Genomic DNA, 20,800 nt, shown 5'->3' with positions numbered 1-20,800 from the left:
AGAAAAATAAGTGATTTTGTGAAATGGTATAAATGCTTTTTTTAAAAAAAAAAAATGCTCTAAAGTACTTTTTTTAAAAGTACTTTTGAGAAAAATACATTTAGAAGCGTTTTTTAAAAGCTTGGTCAAATACTAATTACTGCTCAAAAGTATTTTTTGAATTAAGTGGCCAACACGAGTAGTTTTAAAAAGATTTTCGAAAAAAGATTTTTCAAAATAAAGCCCATTTTAGAGCTTGATCAAGACAGTACTATTAGTTCTAAACGAACACAAAACAACTTAGATTATATATTTCGCCCTAGGAGTGGTTTATTAAACAAAGGGATTAAACAACAACTAGGATAATATTGCCTTCCCTTGTTAATCATTTACTTGAACCAGATCAGGCCAACATCCATCTCAAAATATTTTCGTACCTTTTCTTTTAATGTTTCCTCTGTTTTTTTTCCTTTTTTTTTTTTCTTTTGTGGGGTACCGTATAATATTAATCTATCACCCTGTTGAAGGTAACAAGGAAGTGAGAAATAATTTCTTGGAAGAGCAAAGGCAACCGAACCAAATTTTCCAGAAAATTATTGGACTTTTTCTACAGAAGTCCCACTCTCCCCATTAGAATAACAGCAAATGACGATCACAGATTCTAAAGTAAGCAAAAATAATACTATAAAATAATCAATATCTATTGACTTATTAAATTATTCATTACTGTACTAGCACTATTAAAGTTTCTCTCCAACACTATAAATACAGCCTATCACTGGAACCATAAACTCCACCATTGAAACAATTACAATCACTATCAGTCATCTTCATTCACTCTGAGTCATAAAGTACCAACAACTCCATGGAAGGTAGAAGCTGGGCTGCATATGCAGCAGTATTTCTCGGTACTCTCTTTCTTTCACTCCTTACCAAATTTCTTCGCCAGAAGAAACTCAACTTACCTCCAGGCCCAAAACCATGGCCGATCATCGGAAACTTAAACCTCATGGGCGACCTTCCTCACTGCGCCATCCACGATCTCTCCATGAAATACGGGCCCATTATGCATCTCCAATTCGGGTCATTCCCAGTCGTAGTAGGCTCCTCCGTTGAAATGGCCAAAATTTTCCTCAAATCCATGGATATCAACTTTGTAGGCCGGCCTAAAACGGCTGCAGGAAAATACACCACCTATAACTATTCTGATATCACGTGGTCCCCGTACGGATCCTATTGGCGTCAGGCACGTAGAATGTGCCTGATGGAGTTGTTCAGCGCAAAAAGGCTCGATTCATATGAGTATATTCGGGCAGAGGAACTCCATTCTCTTCTCCATAATTTAAACAAATTATCAGGGAAATCGATTATGCTGAAAGATCATTTGACGACGCTGAGTTTAAATGTTATTAGCAGGATGGTACTAGGGAAGAGTTACTTGGACGAGTCCGAAAACTCGATCGTGGATCCTGAGAATTTAAGAAGATGTTAGACGAGTTGTTTTTGCTAAACGGTGTCCTTAATATTGGAGATTCAATCCCCTGGATTGATTTCATGGACTTGCAAGGTTACGTTAAGAGGATGAAAGTTCTGAGCAAGAAATTCGACAAGTTTCTGGAGCATGTACTTGATGAGCATAACGCGAGGAGGAACAAAGTGGAAAATTATGTTGCTAAAGACATGGTGGACGTTTTATTGCAGCTTGCTGATGATCCAACTCTGGAGATTAAGCTGGAAAGACATGGAGTCAAAGCATTCACTCAGGTATCCGCTTCACTCTTTCTTGGCACGTATATAACTTAAACTCAAAAAATAATAGAAGTAACGGTTAGTAGAACGAAAAACATAAAAGGCTACATAGTTATGGGTAATTTTCATTGCCGCGCGCTTGATCACAATTGCTCTACTCCACTCGAGGTGACAGTATAGTTATGAATTCCAATTTGATTGGTATGGACATTGACAAGATATTGTTCAACTTTTTGTTGGCCCCAAAATTTAGTTATCATGTTTCAACAGGAAAGAGAATCTACTCGTAATAATTGAACTGCCAATGATAATGTTACTGAAAATGATATCAGATCCACTTTCTATCAGAGTAGAACGGACAAAATGAGTGAATCCAACCGCAGATAAATTACAAGTTTTAGAAAATAGAAAGACACTATAAAAACAAAAACAGGAATCGGCGACAAAATTCATGGCTAATCCTGTTTAGCGATAGATTATCAAAAATAATTGTTAGCTGCAAGATATTTAGGAATAGATTAATGACGAAGATCATAGCTAGTCGATCGGTCGATTATTCGTATTCGTTTTTTTATGCTTGGTTATAGTTGAGTAAATTGTGTATTGCACAATCGGATTTGTTGGGTGGTGGAGGCGAGAGTTCGCAGTTGACGAAGGAGTGGGCAATTTCGGAGCTAAAGAAGCCGGATATTTTCAATAAGGCTACTGAAGAATTGGATCGTGTAATTGGCCAGAATAGATGGGTACAAGAAAAGGACATTACAAATCTTCCTTACATTGAGGCAATTGTCAAAGAGACTATGCGGCGCACCGTGGCACCAATCTTTGGTGCCACGTGAGTGTCGAAGACTATGCAAGGCCAGGCCACGACGTTCGAAAGGGACCGGTCCTCGTGAGCGTGTGGACCATCGGAAGAGACCCTACATTGTGGGACGAGCCTGAGGCGTTCAAACCTGAGAGATTCCTGGAGAAGTCCATCGATGTCAAAGGACATGATTTTGAGCTTTTGCCATTTGGAGCTGGAAGAAGGATGTGCCCGGGCTATAGCTTGGGGCTTAAGGTGATTCAAGCTAGCTTAGCTAATCTTCTACATGGATTTCAGTGGTCATTGCCTGATAATATGAGCCCTGAGGACCTCAACATGGATGAGATTTTTGGGCTCATCACGCCAAAAAAGTTTCCACTTGTTTGGATTGAGCCAAGACTTCCAAGAATCTTTACTCTGCTTGATTCAACACTACTGTGGTTCCATCAAGATAGACTTTTTCTATGTTTCAACGGTTCTCTAAATGTTACGATGTTTTTTTTTTTTTTTTTTTTTTGGTCTCGTTATCCAACTTCTATCTTATGTCTTTTTCTTTGTATCGAAGTGGTTTGTAGTGAATACAAAACGTGTATGTCATAATAAAGCAGATAACATTTCAGAATTATTTACATTAGTTCCAAATTTTATTTTATTTTAAAATAATCCGACTCTTGCTAATCTGTCCTCCCAGTGATATCATCCAAAGTCATGCTTGTGTTTTTTGTGATTACAAATATTTCATAGGAAAAAGAAGCCTAATAGCTGCGACACTAAGATATATTTCTAGGTGGTGGCACCACCTTCATTATTTTGAGCTTTATCACCTTGTCCCAAAACTTATACAGCTTGTTTGACAGATTAATAAGTGATCGAAAAAACACTTGACTAATTGATCCGAAGATCCCTATTTAACTAATATAATAGTAAAGTTCATGCCTGTTCACCCTTCTCCTCGGCTTTGTTTTCCCACGGACGTAGTCTATAGTATCTCAAATTCAGGAACATTTTAAAATTTAACTTAGATACGCTCTCCGTAATCGTTCTAAGATTTTCTTTTAAGAGTAAACCTGTATGTATTTAAAAATCCCTAACTTTCATATGCTTCTTTGTTCTACGCATTTTGTTGTTTGCTACTCATATTGTCGATTAAATTTGTGAATCTAAGTTAATACTTTGTCACCTGATTACCGTTGGTTCGTTCCTTATGATGTTCCTTTATAAAATTTCCGATTTTAATGGCTTGCATGGTAACTCCGGATCACGTAAACCCATTTTTGGGTGTCTTCCTGACAAGAAAAGGCAGGACTTTGGGTCCTACGTCTTAGCAGTGAATCTTCCATTATGGTTTTCTCATTATTGGAAGAAAATTTTCATGCTGAAGCAGAGGAGAACAATCCGACCACATCTTGACGACAAACAAACTGGACAAAACTATCTCCAACCTCATTGAACAGTAAGCGCAAGATGATGAATTTCGGACGAATCTTTATATTTGTAAAAAAGCTATTGATCATTATTATTATTTGCTACGAAGGGCAAAAAGAACTAAAGGCTTGAGAAGGCGTCGTACGTGGCGAGACTGGAAACCATTACGGAGTTGTCGTTGGTTCTTTCAAAACAGAACTATTAAATTAAGAGAAATTTTTTACTGGTGCTAAAAGTGCTAACATGTCTAAATATAGAGTGAAATACATGGAACGAATAGTGACAATGCCAGAAATCCAAACATAAATTACAATCACATAAACTGTTTGAAGAAGATAACTAATGTAAAAAGATAGAAAAATTGGAGAAGGAGAAGTAACAGGACATATGTGTTTGGCTAACAGAGAATATAGAAGATTGCTGGAACAGTTTCATACATGATTCTTAGTTTTAAATAGACCGAAACAGTTGATGTTGGAGGTGTTTGTCCATAAGTTGATCATTGGAGATTTCATTCCAATTAAATGGCCTGGCGGTCGTGATTTAGCTTTCAAGTTAGGGGTTTCTTGCTTTTAATATAAAATAGAGATATAGATGCATAAATCCTGAAAGGCTAAACCACTTCTACAAACCATAGACCTGCACTAAAAGTGCTAACATGTCTAAGATATACTAGTAATAAGTATCACGTACATAGATCGTTTTCTTCTCTCGCATCCTATCTTTTGCTAAATTTGCATGGATCCCAAAGATCGTAGGTCCTTCGAGTCATTTTCTTCCATAGGATTTTAGGTCTACCTCGTCCTGTTTTAACGTCATCACTCAACTTGGAAAGAAAAATTAACTTAGGGGAAGAGATCTATATGCGCTCATTAATTAATTATTTCTACAAGTTGATTTGTCATTGTTGATCTACATTAGATGTAGATCGTATTCATCTGGTCACTGTCAGATGATTAACTGCAATAGCAAACAACTTGGATTTCAGTACACAATTGAAGTAGTTGCGTAAATTGAGAAAGCAAAATACTATGCTCAACTTTCTATACAGTTATACATGATCACTTTCAAAGACCAGCAAACAGAAGTTAATTAGTGGAAAATTCAAGTGAAGGAAATCAGGAATAACGAAAAAACTCACGCTAATCTTCCCTAATTTTCAGAAGAAAACAAACTAATTGGTCTAATACAAGGAAATGACAACGATAAATATGGTTGTTCACTGAAAATTGATCAAATTTCTGTGTCAAACTTACTTCTGTTATCGAATACGATCACCTACAATTTTTTTTTACTCTCCGCCAGGATCTCCGATCCAAGCGGTCCCTTGAATACCGGATGCTCCACTTCATAAAGGCCGAACCAACGATCCTTTAAAACCAATGGAATATAAATGGGGTATTTTTTTTTTTATTATTTTTTTATAGAGCGTTGGATATATTCCCTTCGACTTGGCCATTGTTTTTTTAGAAAATAAATTGAAACAAATACTACTATTCATCTGCTGAAAAATATTTTAAACAAAAAACGAAAAATTAGAATTAATTTTTTAGTTATTTAAAACTTATTAGTTAATAATTTATTTCTTGAAATGTGTCGCTACGGGAAACGATCCCTACCTTCATAACGTAAAGCAGATCTTGGGCTTAAAATTTGCGTCTGACAATATGTCTTTTAGACCTCATCTGGGGGGTTATACTGGGGATATTGTTGTAGTTAATAATTTATATTTTACTCCTTTTTTTTATGACCAGAAACATTTATTATATCTCAAACTAAATTTGTTCAAGTAAGCTCGAATAATAAACAATTCAAATAAATCACATTGAATCACAAATAGACACTCAAATTAGGGTTTTGCACTCTCATAAAATGCATGCACGCCTACAAGTGTTCTCCCTCGTCCTACAAATTGAGCTTCCAAAAAGGGGTGCTGGCTGTAGCAACTTAACGAAATGTGGGTTCAATTCTCACTTAGAGAATTATATTAACTTACAATCCGTATTTTAGTACGAAGCCAAACAGGACAATTTAGACACTCTAACCCTCGTGCACGGTGCATCCATGTAATACTGGTCACGTTCTAGTAACTTCCATGATCCAAGTAACTGCAAGTAGTGGCAGCAAAATCTCACATCCAATGCAAACGGATCATAAAGAAAAAGCGGGACATAATTCAATACGAACTGACCAAAACCAGTTACAATCGATTGTCACTTCAAATTTGTCAAAAAAAAGACAAGTCGCTTTAAATAAAATTTTGGATATTTTTCACCATTCAATATTACACTGTTAGTCGACCTCATCTTTAAACTTAAGAGGAAAGAATGCTTCTCAAATTCAAAATGTTGTCTGAAAAGCTTAGTGAGGAAAAAGAACATATCTGAGCACTTAGAGGAATATACATCATATAATATTTAAGGGCAGGGGGCTCATATCGATTGTTGGTTGGTCATTGAAGTGAGTTTCAAAAACATTTAATTACACAAACTTCCCTAATTATTCCCTTTATTATAGAAACATCATAGTGTAAAGCTCATTTTGCAGTGCAAATTTACAATTGACCCAAACTACAGAAAAACTTGCTACAGCAGAACAAACAAGCTTCAAGTCCCTAATTCTTCCCGCTTTTGAACAAAAAAATGATACATTCAAGTAGCCAAAATACAATCAAAATGCACTACTTCATGCAAACACTGGCCACCCAAATAGAACTAAACTCTTACTGCCACAATAAATCAGTATCTCAGCAGATCTAAACTGAAGATACTAAACGACAACATGCATAACCATCCTACCCGCTCACCTTCCCTAAAAGTCCCAACCCACCTGCAGATTTAACGGCACATACAGAACGAACTGAAAATCCTTCAAATGTTAAAAAGAAGACGGGACCAGAAAGCAACTCAATGGCGCTGTAAAAAAAAAATTCCTCAAGGCGCTGTAAAAATAAATACAGTTACACAAAAACGCCTTCAGCAGCCTTCACCGTCTTGAGCAGCAAAATTGTGTGATTAATTAATATTTCCATATCAAGAAACTGCTTCCGCAAATTTACACCTACCAAATGACATCATAACAGAGATTACAACATAAAATATGAATAGGAGCTTCGAGTTCAGCAAAATAACCATTCTATTTGCACATACCTCGCTGTCCATGAGACTCAAAACGAATAATATTTACAGAAAAGAACGCTGCAAAATCAAGAATAAAAAATATTATAAAAGAGTCGTGCAGAACAAGAATATGATGCTACATAATATGCTTGGCATATACATTGGCACATGTACCTGTTGACAAAATTATTTAACCAGGACAACCGGTTACAACAAGAAGCAAATAGGCAACAATAAAGTGATTGATCTCATCGTTACTGAAATGCTATCTAAACACCAAGCTTCCATTTTGTTGACGTCTCAAATTTTCAATAAGCGACTGGTAGAATGACTTCAGCGCTTTGATATCACTACCCTGGCAACATGAGCACAGAACAATACAAGGAGAAGTCAGTAAAAGCGGATTATCCAATTATAATTTTTGCTATTTGCGTATAGATAGATTAACGGAGGTTTTACTCATAACCTCCACCCTTCAAAAAGAAAAAGGGGGGATTCTGAAACTGTGTTTTCAACTTTTTCCAGTTCTTCAAATAATGCTTTTCAAACAGATAGTCCTATGCAACAAATACCCATATAATAAAAATCAAGTTAGCATGTCAAACAAAAAGTATAATACCTGCACTTTCTGGCAATACTGCTCAGCCAAATCTTGGGGGCAATGAGCACTATGGAAGCTTTTTGATACAAAATGAACAAGAAAATCATTGCCAAATTTCTCATACATGACCTTCTGAGCCAATACAATCTCGCTGAAAAGAACAAGCTGCCATGGTAATCCAAAAGAAAAGGGAGATTAACTATGCAACCCAGGAAAATCAGAGTCCTGCAATCATAATACTACAGCAAACACTAAGTATAATTTTGAAGATCCTGAAAATGCGGCAATTAGAGAGAGAGTAAATTGCTGCAGCAGGAAGAAACAGAAGGACATATTTAATATGTCCACCAAATGCCAGTTCCAGCAGGAAAAGGCCACAAACATGCCTAATTATATCAGCCACATCAGAATGAGCTACTATTCACAAAAACAGCAGAATATTCATATCAAGCCACCTTGTGCTGACATTTTTGTGCCACAACTGATAAAAGACAGGGTTGATAACGTACATTAGACTAGTCAATGAATCAACTTACCGTATTTGCATCACGGAACTCAAAGGATTTGTCAAGGACGCTGTACAGACAACAGTTTGTTGCAAAGGCCTCAATCACAAAACTTCGGAAACCAGGCACCTGGAACAGAGAAGAGATTTTATTACACATCAATAAGCACATCTGATCTCTATTGCTGCAATGGAGCTCAAAGTCAGTTCACCTTTTCTTCACCATAAGGACTCGCGCACCAGTCTTTGATTAGTCTTATAAATATCTGTACACATGCCTGAATAAGAAAGGTTAAAAAATCAAGTTCCAACAAGTGGGATATAACATGTTTCTGTGAAGTTCCTGAACACTAAATAGCACAAGTAAGCTAATGCTAAACTAACCTTACGAACAACGAAATCCTTGTGATTACAGGATGCATGTAATATCAGCTGCATCATTGGATCCAAGTAAACCCTACTTTTGGAGGAAAGAAAAACTGATGACAGATCATGTGTAGCAATCACGTGAAGAAAGGTGTAAAGCGTCCTCTGAAGTTCCTGTAGCTCTCGGATTTCCTGAGATGGACGTACAGCTATCATGAAATTTACACTAAAGAAAATTATAAACAGATGCATCCTCAGTTACAAATTCAAATACAAAAAGAATCCAGGAGATACATTTAGATGATAATAACCCAGCCCAGATTATGATCTGCACAATTTTGAGCCTTTCAGACATTTCCTATACACTGATCTTATCATTCAATTCTTTTTTTGATGACAAGGGAACATGCCGCCGCTACCCTTCGGGTGCGCAGGGTAAACCCTGCTCCTATGCAATAGCCCCCAAACAACACAGGAGAGATAACCCGCACTAGGCAAGCCCCATGCGAAGAATTCGATCAGAAGGCATATTTGCTATGTTTTCTTTACTTTGGTGTTTTCCTTTTCAAACAGCTTTGATAACCGCTACTAGAGCCGAGGGGCTTCCAGAAACAACCTCTCTACCTCCACCGCTCCATGAGGTAGGGGTAAGGCCTGCGTACACTCTACCCTCCCCAGACCCCACCTATGGAATTACACGGGGTATGTTGTTGGTTTTATCGTTCAAACAAATGAGGGCAGATGCATACCAATCTAGTCTCAATGAAGGAAAGATAACAATGGCAACGGCAATAAATCACGGATGAAGAATCTCAACAAATCTGATGGAACTTATTCACACCAACAGTCATCCGGTGTGATCGAAGTGGACGCAGGACAAACAAAGAGGTTCCCAGAGGATAGCCATAAACATAAGTGAGAATTTCCAGGAGTTGAAGATAGATGAGGAGTACGGGAAACAGGGACATACAAGGGCAAAAAAATCGGTACATAGGAAATAGGACGTAACAAGAGCGGAACAATTGGTACTAGTTCCTAAAAGTGATGGGCTAACACGCTTTGAAAATCAGCATGAAACATGAAGTTTGTAAATATCAAAGAGCTGGGAGCTGACTGGGTTATGCATGTGAGAATTCTCTTTTGACTGCCAGAAGTATTAACTTTGGTCTTGGACATGGTCGTGAAATGTTTGTCCATCTGCTAGAAAGTAACTGCAGTTTTGAGGGTTTTCATTGGGTTGGTAGCAATGAATTAGCCTTAGTTTCTTCAGAAAAAACTTACCAGTGGATATCTCCTTCCCTCCCTCTCCCTCTTTTCTTTTCTTTTCTTTTTGATAGGTAAAAGTATTATTAAAAGAAAGGTACCAATAAGGTACACCAAATTACATCAGAAACAGACAGACCCTACAAGAGTAACAGATTACAAATTTCCAAGAGAATCCAAAAAGTCCATATACTGATCCATGTTCTCTAAAATATTCTTCTTACACCATATGAACAGATTGAGCAGACAAAGGTTCTTAATTCTACAAATATGATTCTTTTCTATGTGCAAGCCATAGAAAAGAGCGCAGTCCGTGTACAATAGCACAACGATGGGCATGAGGTATTAACGAGTTACCACATCTTATTCTCTAGGTATTTATGATGGTAATTATCTAAATGCAAAGTGGGTTCATAACCACACCCAAATAAAGATAGGAAGGAAGGAAGGTCTTGACTACTGGAGAATGTGCGAGAATGACGACGCAGGAAAGCAAGACATATTACACTAAAAAAACTTCACATACCTCTGTATTGCTGCCAGGACCTGTAGGGAAAGCATCTCTCGGGAGGATATTAAATACTCTACTAGCAATAGCAGGGTAAACTTCCTCCAGAATGTCTCGAACTCCAGTGTTGAATTTGCAGATAAGCTGATTAAGCAATAGCAAAAAGCCTGCAAGTTCTTTCGGCTGCATTAACAAAAGAAAGTTATTCTCATGAAGACATCAATCATTGATGGGAAATGAACATCACTGCAAATGCTGCTCTGAATAAAGTTACTTTTGCCATTTTACAGTCTAATACATTATCTTAATATCACGATATTAAACATGTTAACATAGTTTAATTTACTCCAATATGTCAAAATCATTACATTTGTTTGAAGATTTTGCGTTTTTTGGTTTTTCCAAAGTTACTGCTGTTGATTTTTATCAATTTTATCTTTATGCATCTCAATAATGCATTGCATTTGTCAACGTTACCTTTTCTCAAAGAAAAAGGTGCAGCATTGGTTAATAAGTTTACTTCAATCGGTAGCATTGGTCAATGGTTTTTTTCTCAAACAATGAGCCAGAAAGACCCAGAATTAAATTGTTTATGGGAGAAATCAAAGTTAATCTCACAACAACACATAGGTCCAAATGGAGATACACAATAGAATTTAGATTGCAGTACACTTCGGAAAATATGCTTGGACACTGGTTTAAATGTATAATAATGTATTTACCTCACTTTCGGCTAGCAATTGCTCCAGTGCCTTCGGCAGATATGGAAATACAGATGATCCTAGTATGTCCACCATGCGGTGAATAAATGATGTGACCTAGAGGAGTTACAATCATCAGGAAAAGGAGTTGCATCACCAAAGGTGCATCAAATAGAGCAAAAATAATAAGAAATTAAATGCATACCTTGCACCGCAGAGGTTCTATCTTTGGATATATGATAAGAATGCGTAGGAGGACATCCAATGTCTGGGTGAAAAAGAAATCAACATGATAAGAATTGATGGATAAAAGTAAAACTTAGATAGGGCTTTATTTGACCACAAAGATCCAATATCTGTCTGCTACAACAGGTGTCTGAGGAACAACAACACATTTTGTCAAGCACTTACTTCTGAGAACCAAGTCAACAACCAAAAATCTGTTAAGTAAAACACCCAAACCAGATACCAGCCTCCTTAAATAGTGAAACCATTAAAAGGAGAATATTCAGGATTGCTTCAAATTTTAACAAATACAAAATAGTTGACATGCCTATTGATAATCAAGTGTGCCACAGTGTACTGTTAGCAGAATTAATGTAGAAGAGCAAGACAAAAACTCAAGCACCACTCAACGAACCTGTTTGAACATGAGACCGATTGCAGGGCGACTAGCAGTTACAAGACGCTCGCTGAAACCCTGGCATGCAGAAAAATTGTGGTAAGGGTAAAAAGAATAGACTACAAATGCAGGATCAATCACCAGTGCTAGAAACATGAGATGGCAGTAAGCTCGGCAAGAAGTTAGGAATCCCAAGAGAAAAAATGCTTAAAGAGAAGAATTATATTGCTGAAGACATATAGATCTTCTAGTACTTTTTATTTAGTATAATGTTGAGGATTCATATAGCCAACCGAACTTGTCAGGGACTCAGGCGTAGGTGCTGTTTTGTATAATGTTGGCTAAGATGAATTTAAATGGAGAACTATGGTAAGTAAGGATTCATCTAACGGATCAAACTTGTTGTAGACTGAGGTGTAATTGTTGTTATCAGGTACGGTATTACTCAGGTAATTCTATGAATGCGGGATCAGGAGCAGTGAAGGATTCAATATTAACGGCAGACAACAAAAGGGGCAGTGAATTTTTTCTTCTTCCTTTTTTTTTTTTTTTTTTTAAAATAAGGAAAAAGGAACCGGTTGGATCAGGGTATTGAACCCGATTGTGAGTTGCTTATGTAAGGAGTTTGGAGAGGACAGAAACCATATTTCGCCTTGCAGCTTTACATCAAATATGGAACTCGCATGCTCTTTATTTAGCATTTCACTGTTTTATCAAAATCTGACGGTGAAGCAGTGTCAAGTAGTATTTAAGATTGGCACAGAAAGGAATGCAGCTTGAAATGCACCAATATGTCTTTATGTGGCTTAATTGGAATAAAAGATATAGAGATGTCCATAAAAATAAAATATATGTAACCAGTATTAGAAGATCATCTTTTTGTTTTCGTCATACTTCTGGTGCAAGAGATAATCCCAAATATTTGGGCTATTTTTAAAGATGATTGTGATTATCTTTTGATCAAGCTGAAAGACGATTGTGATTGAATTGCACATCAAGTTTGTACATGCTTTTGACACTGCATTGATCAAGCTGAAAGACGATTGTGATTGAATTGCACATCAAGTTTGTACATGCTTTTGACACTACATTGCTGTGCTATTGATAAAATAATTTGATCTACCACAAAGAAAAAAGATATAAAAAGCCGTAGTAAGTTCGATAGCTCGAGTAAAAACCTTGCTCAAAGCATTAATGGCCATAATTATCCGCTGGATATTGGTGATCTTTGCTGGAGACTCTTCGGGATTCTGAGCTTTGGCATTTAAGAGCAAAGCCTCAACCTGCTGAAATTATCTACAGTCAGTTTCATCTAATTAATGGAAGCAAGTGTTCAGAAATACATGCAAACATAAAATGAGAACATCATATGTTCCATTCGAGTGCATATACATCAATCGAGCTAATGAAAGCATCAAAAGAAAATTCAATTTAGAGTTCTTTGGCTAATGAAATGACCTGCTGACAAAGAGGAGTAAGCAAGGTGGTTAGGTACTCTGATTGTTTTTCAAGTGGTACATCTTCCATTCCAATTAATAAGCCAATCGCCTACAAAACATGCCATGAAAGTGAGTTAAGGAAGTCAACCAGCAAGTTGAAAAAAAAAAAAAAATCTGAAGCACATATGCTCAAACCATGTCTACAGATGTACCTCAAAAATGTGACTACCATCTTCACAACCAGAAAGCTCCTTGGAGGCGGCATATATTGTTGTGAATTGAGCAACTGTATCTTGCAAACTCTGAATGAGCATATCAAGTGAGGGGTTCAGAAACAGAATCCAAAGAAAAGAACAGAAACTTGGGAGATGAAACAGTGCAAGTGAATGGCAAAATCAATACCTGTAGAATAGTCTCTATGTAGGGTACAAGTTTTGCTTTGAGAAGCTTCACAATCCTCATAAAAAGATAACTTGCCCTTCGACTCACATTACTATTTGGATGGTGTATGCCTCTTTCATCAAGAAAGGCGCTCAAAACCAAGGGTATGTATTGTGTATTCTCCTGAAAAAACTTCATATACCTCGTTACTGTTTCCAAGTAGATAAGTGCAACAAGCCTGTTGTTGTGGCAAGGAAACTTTGTCGACAAAAGCATTGGTATTAGTTCTCCCAAGAGACCATTTCCAGTTTTCATAGTTTCATCACTAAGTGATTCCCCAAAGGCATATAAAAGAGAGAGTGCAGCTTCTATCTCCTCAACATCAACATCCCCATTTGATGCAACAGCACTAGCTAAGGAGTTCCTGATGAAAATCTGAGTTGCATCAGGTGCTACACGGCCCACACTCCGAAGTAAAACAAACAAATCTTTCCTAAACTCAGCCATCCGATCTTCCTCTTCCTTCCCAATTTTGTCCAACACATCGAGGTTATTGCGATAAGCAGGATCAAATCGGATCTGAGACCGAATCACTTCCAGTATCTGACCTACATGAAGGGACTGTGTCTCGGTTAACGGAGCCAGACTCTTCAATGTGCCAACATACCCAGAGAGGAACTGCACAATATTGAAGGTTTCATCTATTTCACAATTTTGCATTACATAGAAAACTGAGGGCAAAACCTCATTCAATAGTTCAGTCGAGACAGCTTTTCCGTCCTCAGAGTTCAAACGCTTCAAACACTCCAAAACCTCAGTAGAATATCCAGTAAGCAAAGAAGCAACACTCGATACCAACTCAGAGTCATTATCCTCTGCTACCAAACCAAAAACCTTGCTTATCTGAAGTCTCTGCAAAAGAGCGAGTTTTGCTTTCGGATCCATTCGCTTAGCAGCAACACCATGGACGCAACCAGCAGCAGCACCTCTTAATTGATCAGGAAAACCACTCACCAACATCAAATCGAATAACAACCCAACAAACGCATCATTTGCTATCAAACCTATATCGATCCACGAAACATACCTCCTCATAGAATCTAAAACACTACAACACAAATCCGGATCCGAATTCCTATACATCATCAAAATATCATACCATGCCCTAACAATCTGAGAAATACACTGTTGCCTCATCGCGTCCTTAATTTTCCCAGCGATCGCCACCTCATCTTGGCTTCTCGGATAATCCAAGCTAATTACTTCCTCATCCAACGCATTTAAAACTCGACAAAACATATCAATAACGACTCCACCTTTACTAAGATTCGATAAAAAATCAACAAATACCGAGGGCCATATCATAGGATACTCGAAATAAATTAAAGTAACCATCACCTGAGCAAGCTTATTCTTTATAAACGCCGGACCATCCAAAACCCTAACCAAATTCTTATCATCAATACTATCATAACAAGCCAATGAAAACACAGATTTTCGAATAAACGATTTCTCCTCTAAACCCATCGACGAATATCGAACACGAAGCACCTCATGTAAGCATTGTAAACACCAAAACTGAACTTGAACAAGTTTAGTAAAACATAAACGCTCAATACATATACTACAAATTGATGGATTTTCTTTAATTTGTTGGCAATAACTAACTGCTTGTGCTTTAAGAGTAGAATCAACTGCCCCAGATTCATCAAAACTAATTAGTATTGCCTTTTCTAAATCATCCATAATAGCTGTTTCTTTAAACCCCTAAACCCTAATTAAACCTCAACAATGATCAGTTTTATGAATCTGAGTAACAACTTAATAATGAATTTGATTAACAGAGATCTTTTGGGGCTTACCTCAATTAATGGTTGCAATAATCACAAGATATGTAATTAGGATGAGATTATAGAACTAGGGTTTTGGAATGAGCAATGGAGTAAAACTTAATTACGGCCACAAATTAGGGTTTCTAAATCAATAAACAGAGAAAAAAAAATTGTTTTTTTTTTTTTTACTTTAAATAAAAAAAGACTGAAGGAGAAGAGAGTGTAGTGTTTGAGACTTTGGTTTAACAGGTTGATGAAGAAGAGGAAGGGAGGGTTTTGTGAGAACTCTCTTTATATAGTCCTCTCTTCACTTGGCTATGATTCTTTTCTTGTGTGTTTTGGATTTTATATTTTTATATGTTTTTTAAATTTATTTATATGTATAGCTATGAAAAGTTGGATGGGAATTTACTTTTACACTTTCTATAAGATTTTCTTCTTACCTATCGTCCTTAAATTTAAAGGAAAAAGAAGGTCAATGAATGTGTACGTGTTCTCCAAGCAAGTCTTATCTAACAATGCAAACTATTCCAAAGAAATTTAAATATGTTATGAGTATGTTTGTCCATTAAGTTGCTTGGCGCCAATATATGGCCACAGTACGTACCCCAGTAGCTGTTATCTTAAATGGCTTGGCCATCAAGCATATATTTTTCCTTATAAATAGTGGCCATATGTAGAATTAAAACAGAAGCAATACAATCTTATCTCTCTATATATATTTCTTATTTGCTTATTTCTTTATAGTTTTATTTTATAACGCGTTATCGGCTAACGTAGGCTATATACTCGGCAAATCTTTTATAAAAGCGCCGAAAAATATATGGAAAATCCTCGAATATTATTTGGATCAATGACGATCATGAAGATATTTGTGTGATTGATAGTGGAACAGCACTTGTGCCATATTCGAAAAGATGAGAAATACTTTCTCACTTAACTTGAAAAAGGGGGAAATGTTGTCGATTTAAATTCGAAATTACTTGAAGGCTGCGGAAGAGGCTACTATGTTTCTACTAAGGGGAATAGCTTATTATGAAGATCATTATTCTATTACAGATGCCGAAAGCTTGTTGAGTTTCCGATATCGTAAGTAATGGGTATCCGTCCCCGAGACATTAAAATGAAACAAATGATGAATATCTTATTATTACAAAGAATGTCTCCGCCGAAATATGTTTTAGAGAAATTACCAACTTTGTCTAACCTCGTACTATGTACGAAATTAGTACAATTGAAGCACACTCGATCGTAAACTTGGTGGTTTAACGATTCGGGAACTTTATTAACTTTGGCATACCGAATAGGTCATCTGGATCAATAATGATGACGAATTATTGAAAATTCAAATGGGCATCCACTTAAGAACACGAAGATTCTTGAAAGTAGTGAATTTTCATGTGTCGTTGTAAATGACGCAAATTGATAACCGGCCATCACCGATGAAAGTTGACTTTGAATCCACCTCGGCTTTCTAGAGCGTATACATGAGGATATATGTGGACCTATTCACTCCATCTTGTAGGTGTATATTTTACGGTTCTAATAGATGCGTACCTCGAGATGGTCTCATGTGTGCCTCATGTCGTCCCTCGCACACCGGCGTTTGCGAAATTATTGGCACAAATAATACGGCAAGGGCACGCTTCCCATTATCACTATAAAGGCTATACGTCTTGAGAATCTTTGGAGAATTTACATCCCAAGCTTTTGATGATTATTGTTTATCGGGCTGGGATAAAGGTCAACATCCTGTACTCATGTTCATACCCAAAAAATGGCCTCTTGAGTCATTTCTTAAGCGTTTGCAATTGATAGCAAGACCATTACTTATGAAAACACGGTTGCCTACTACGGATTTGGGGTCGTGCTATCTTACGTCGGCATCCTTATTCGTCTGAACCGACTCATTATAATAAATACTTCCTCACAATTAGTATTTCCGTCATGAACCAAATATTTCATCTCCGAATCTTTGGTTGTGTTGTGTCTGCGCGCAGCATTACTACAACGCACTAAGATAAACCCCCAAAGAAAGGTTAGGAATATATGTTGGGTTTGAATCACCCTGTTATTCGCTACCTTGAATCATTAACGGAGATTTATTGACCGTACCGAGGCATTGTCGTTTGATGGAAAACAAATTTCCTACAATTGGGGAGAGAAAAAGAAGAAACCAAAAGAGAAATTGCGTGGAAAGTTTCATCACTATCTCATTTTGATCCACGTGCGCTTACATGCGAGCGGAGATCAGAAGATTATCCACTTTGAGAATTGCAAATCAAATGCGGACGCATTTCTTTGATTTGAAAAGAATAATAAGTCGCATATCCCCGTAATGTGCCTATTCTAATTCAGTCTCCGGAAAAAATAATCTACTAGTGTCATACTGACCATCTAAATCCCATGCAGGAAGCGTCACTAGCTCCAAGGATAAAAATCCTAGAAAAAGAAATGCAAAAAATCATCAAATGAGCGCTATGAAAGGATCTATAGCGAAGAGATTCAAGATCCGATTAATCCTAACATTCATGAAGAAATCGGACACCCGAGACTCGTTAAGTAAAGAACTATCATTAAGTTCCTATTTAAGCGACGAGGTCAATTTGAATCGTTCGAAAATTGTGGTGAATAGTGTTTTTGCATATAATGTTGCACTAAATATTATGAAAAACATGGATGGATCCTCAACGTCGAAGAATGTCGACGAAGATATGATTGGCCAAAATGGCGAAGCCGAGTTCAAATCCAATTGAATTCACTTGCTAAACGTGAGGTTTTTAGGACACGTAGTCCAAACGCTAACGGTGTAAACCCGGTTGACAAATGGGTCTTTGTATGGAAAAGAAATGAAAAAATGAAATTGTGCGATACAAAGCACGCCTTGTTACAAGGATTATCTCAAAGACCCTAAGGCCGTCGACTATGAAGAAACGTATTCACCGATTATGGATGCTATAATATTTCGATATCTCATCGGTTTAAATTCTATACGAAACCCTTTAAAATACATCTCGATGTACGTGGTTACACTTTTTATCTTTATGGCTCACTTCGATAAATGAAATTTATATGAAAATTCTGAAGGATATAAAATGCACGAAGCATTTGGTTCAAAGTCTCGAGAAATGTATTCAATCAATTGCAAAGATCATTATATTGGTCTAAAACAATCGTGGGCGTATGTGGTACAGTCGCCTCGGTGAGTACTTGATAAATAAAGGTTATATAAATTACGCCATCATGTCCATGTGTTTTTATTAAGAAAACAAACTCGTAGTTTGTTATACTTCGTCAATGTTGATGACATAAATCTCATCGGGAACTCCCGTAAGGAGCTCACGAGCGATTGAATATTTGAAGGAAGAATTTGAGATGAAAGATCTTGGAAAAACAGAACTCTATCTTGATCACGCAAATTGAACATTTCGCAAGGGATCTTTATCCATCACATATACCATATCGAGAAAGTTTTTAAACGGTTTTACATGGACAATGCGCATTCTTTAACAAGTACTCGCTATGGTTGTTCGCTCGGCAGCAAAGATCCGTTCCGACCTCGAAGAAAACGAAGAAATACTGTCTCAAGTACCATATCTTGATGCAATAGGTGCACTTATGTATCTTGCTAATCTTTACAAGACCCGACATAAAGATTTGCAATTTACTAGCAAGATATAGCTCCTTCCTACACGAAGACATTGGAACGGAAAGTTGACATATATTGCGATATCGAAGGGAACTAGCGATATAGTCCGTTTTATACTAACAAAGGTAGTACGGTCTTGTCAAGTTATGCGGATTTTATCTGATCCATTTATCGGTACATCGATCTCAAACAAAGCATTTATCTGTTTACATGCGGAAGGTACCGGCTATATCACGGCGATCCACAAAAGTCCATTGTTGCTACTTCTTCGAATGCATGCGAGATAATAGCTATTCATGAAGCAAGTAGAGAATGTATGTGGTTGAGATAAGTGATACATTTCATCGAGAAAGATGTGGGCTTGAAGTCGGATATAAAATACATGATATTATATGAAGATAATGCCGACGCATAGCATGCTGCGCAGGCTTCATAAAAGGAGATAGAACGAAGACATTTCACCAAAGTTATTCTTCACACACGATCTCCAAGAACGGTGATATTGATGTGCAACAAATCGCTCAAATGACAATCATATGCATTTGTTCACCAAATTTTGACCAACTTCAACTCTCGAGAAGATGATATTCAAGATTGGAATGCGAAGACCCGACATCCGAATTTTGGTCTTCGTCGGGGAGTGAAATACGTATTGTACTCTTTTTACCTTAACCAAGGTTTGTCCCATTGGGTTTAACTGGTAAGGTTTTTAATAGAGGGACTCTGAAAGCGTATTACTAGATATGTATACTTTTTCCTTCATCGGTGCTTTTTTCCCACAGTTTTCACAATAAAGGTTTTAATGCGCACATCATCTAATTAATTTAACGTCATGAGTGTATATGTATGTTTGTCCAACAAGTTATTGGGCACCAATATACTTGGCCACCAAGAGTGCGTGACCCAAGTTGTTATCTTAAATGGCTTGGCCATCAAGCACATATATTTTCATATAAATAGTGGCCATATGTAGAATTGAAATGTATAACACAATCTTATCTCTCTCTATATATTTCTTCCGTGTATTTACTTTATAGTTTTTATTTTATAACAAAATACTATAATGATTAATTGATAAATGGATGAATCTTTCACCAAACATGGATCTTTAGAAAATGAAAGAGATTACAAGAATTTAAGAAGTTAAACAATTAGTTATGGTGTTTAGATTTCAGCATTAATTATTAATTTATTAATCGTAAAATGTCGACATTAAATAATTTATATTTCAGCATGTTCGGGATATCTTGCTATAATTGTTTAAAAGTATAAGTCGTTTCTATTATGTCGAATTTGTTTGCACATTTACATACATCATTATATAATGTCTGCACTGGCAATTGACAAGTAGCATTTGTAGGTAAATATTCAATCTTCTCCGGAGGAGGAATTAATTATAGCTGTTAGGGTTATTAATAACATTTTTGTGCGATATAGTATAATATATATTAGTAATAACATGCAGTGTACGTCCAAATAGACTAGTGCAATATTATATAATCGTGCAAACTTTATGTTAGGATTAATTGTTCTTTATAATCTAATCAAATGACTTCTAACGTGTCTTTGATTTTAGACGGTCATAAACCAAACAACATTAACATATCCAGTGCATATCGTCATGGACGACCCCCAAATTTAGTAGGTTCAAATTATTTACGCAATAAAACTACACTTTGAACTTCTTAATTCACTATTTTGTTTTAAAATTATTTGTTTGTTAGACATTTTCATATGGAAATTTTTGAAAATGGGCCTTGTACATTTTACTTTGGAAACTAATTGAAGGCCTGATCCAATATAGGAATTATGATGGCCCAAATTTTGGGTTTAAAGCAACGGGAAAACCCAGTACG

The 20,800-nt window shown here is 36.6% G+C and overlaps 1 protein-coding gene and 1 pseudogene across 1 annotated transcript; one reads left to right on the top strand and one right to left on the bottom strand.

The window, feature by feature from the left end:
- Window positions 1–667: 667 nt before the first annotated feature.
- On the top strand, window positions 668–3,148 carry LOC132055290 (trimethyltridecatetraene synthase-like; annotated as a pseudogene).
- A 3,438-nt stretch (window positions 3,149–6,586) lies between these two features.
- On the bottom strand, window positions 6,587–15,599 carry LOC132055289 (exportin-T). The gene is made up of 15 exons (XM_059447025.1): window positions 13,485–15,599; window positions 13,295–13,384; window positions 13,102–13,191; window positions 12,822–12,926; window positions 11,662–11,721; window positions 11,227–11,289; window positions 11,043–11,138; window positions 10,339–10,503; window positions 8,568–8,741; window positions 8,396–8,461; window positions 8,215–8,313; window positions 7,697–7,843; window positions 7,252–7,432; window positions 7,108–7,155; window positions 6,587–7,018 (listed from the first exon to the last, which is right to left on the bottom strand). The coding sequence occupies exons 1-13, from the start codon at window positions 15,207–15,209 to the stop codon at window positions 7,343–7,345; spliced, it is 2,970 nt and encodes a 989-aa protein (XP_059303008.1). The 5' UTR covers window positions 15,210–15,599; the 3' UTR covers window positions 6,587–7,018; window positions 7,108–7,155; window positions 7,252–7,342.
- Window positions 15,600–20,800: the final 5,201 nt, after the last annotated feature.

Source organism: Lycium ferocissimum, chromosome 5 (assembly GCF_029784015.1).
Source record: "Lycium ferocissimum isolate CSIRO_LF1 chromosome 5, AGI_CSIRO_Lferr_CH_V1, whole genome shotgun sequence".
Taxonomy (NCBI): domain Eukaryota; kingdom Viridiplantae; phylum Streptophyta; class Magnoliopsida; order Solanales; family Solanaceae; genus Lycium; species Lycium ferocissimum.
This window is presented reverse-complemented; position numbering and strand designations above follow the sequence as displayed.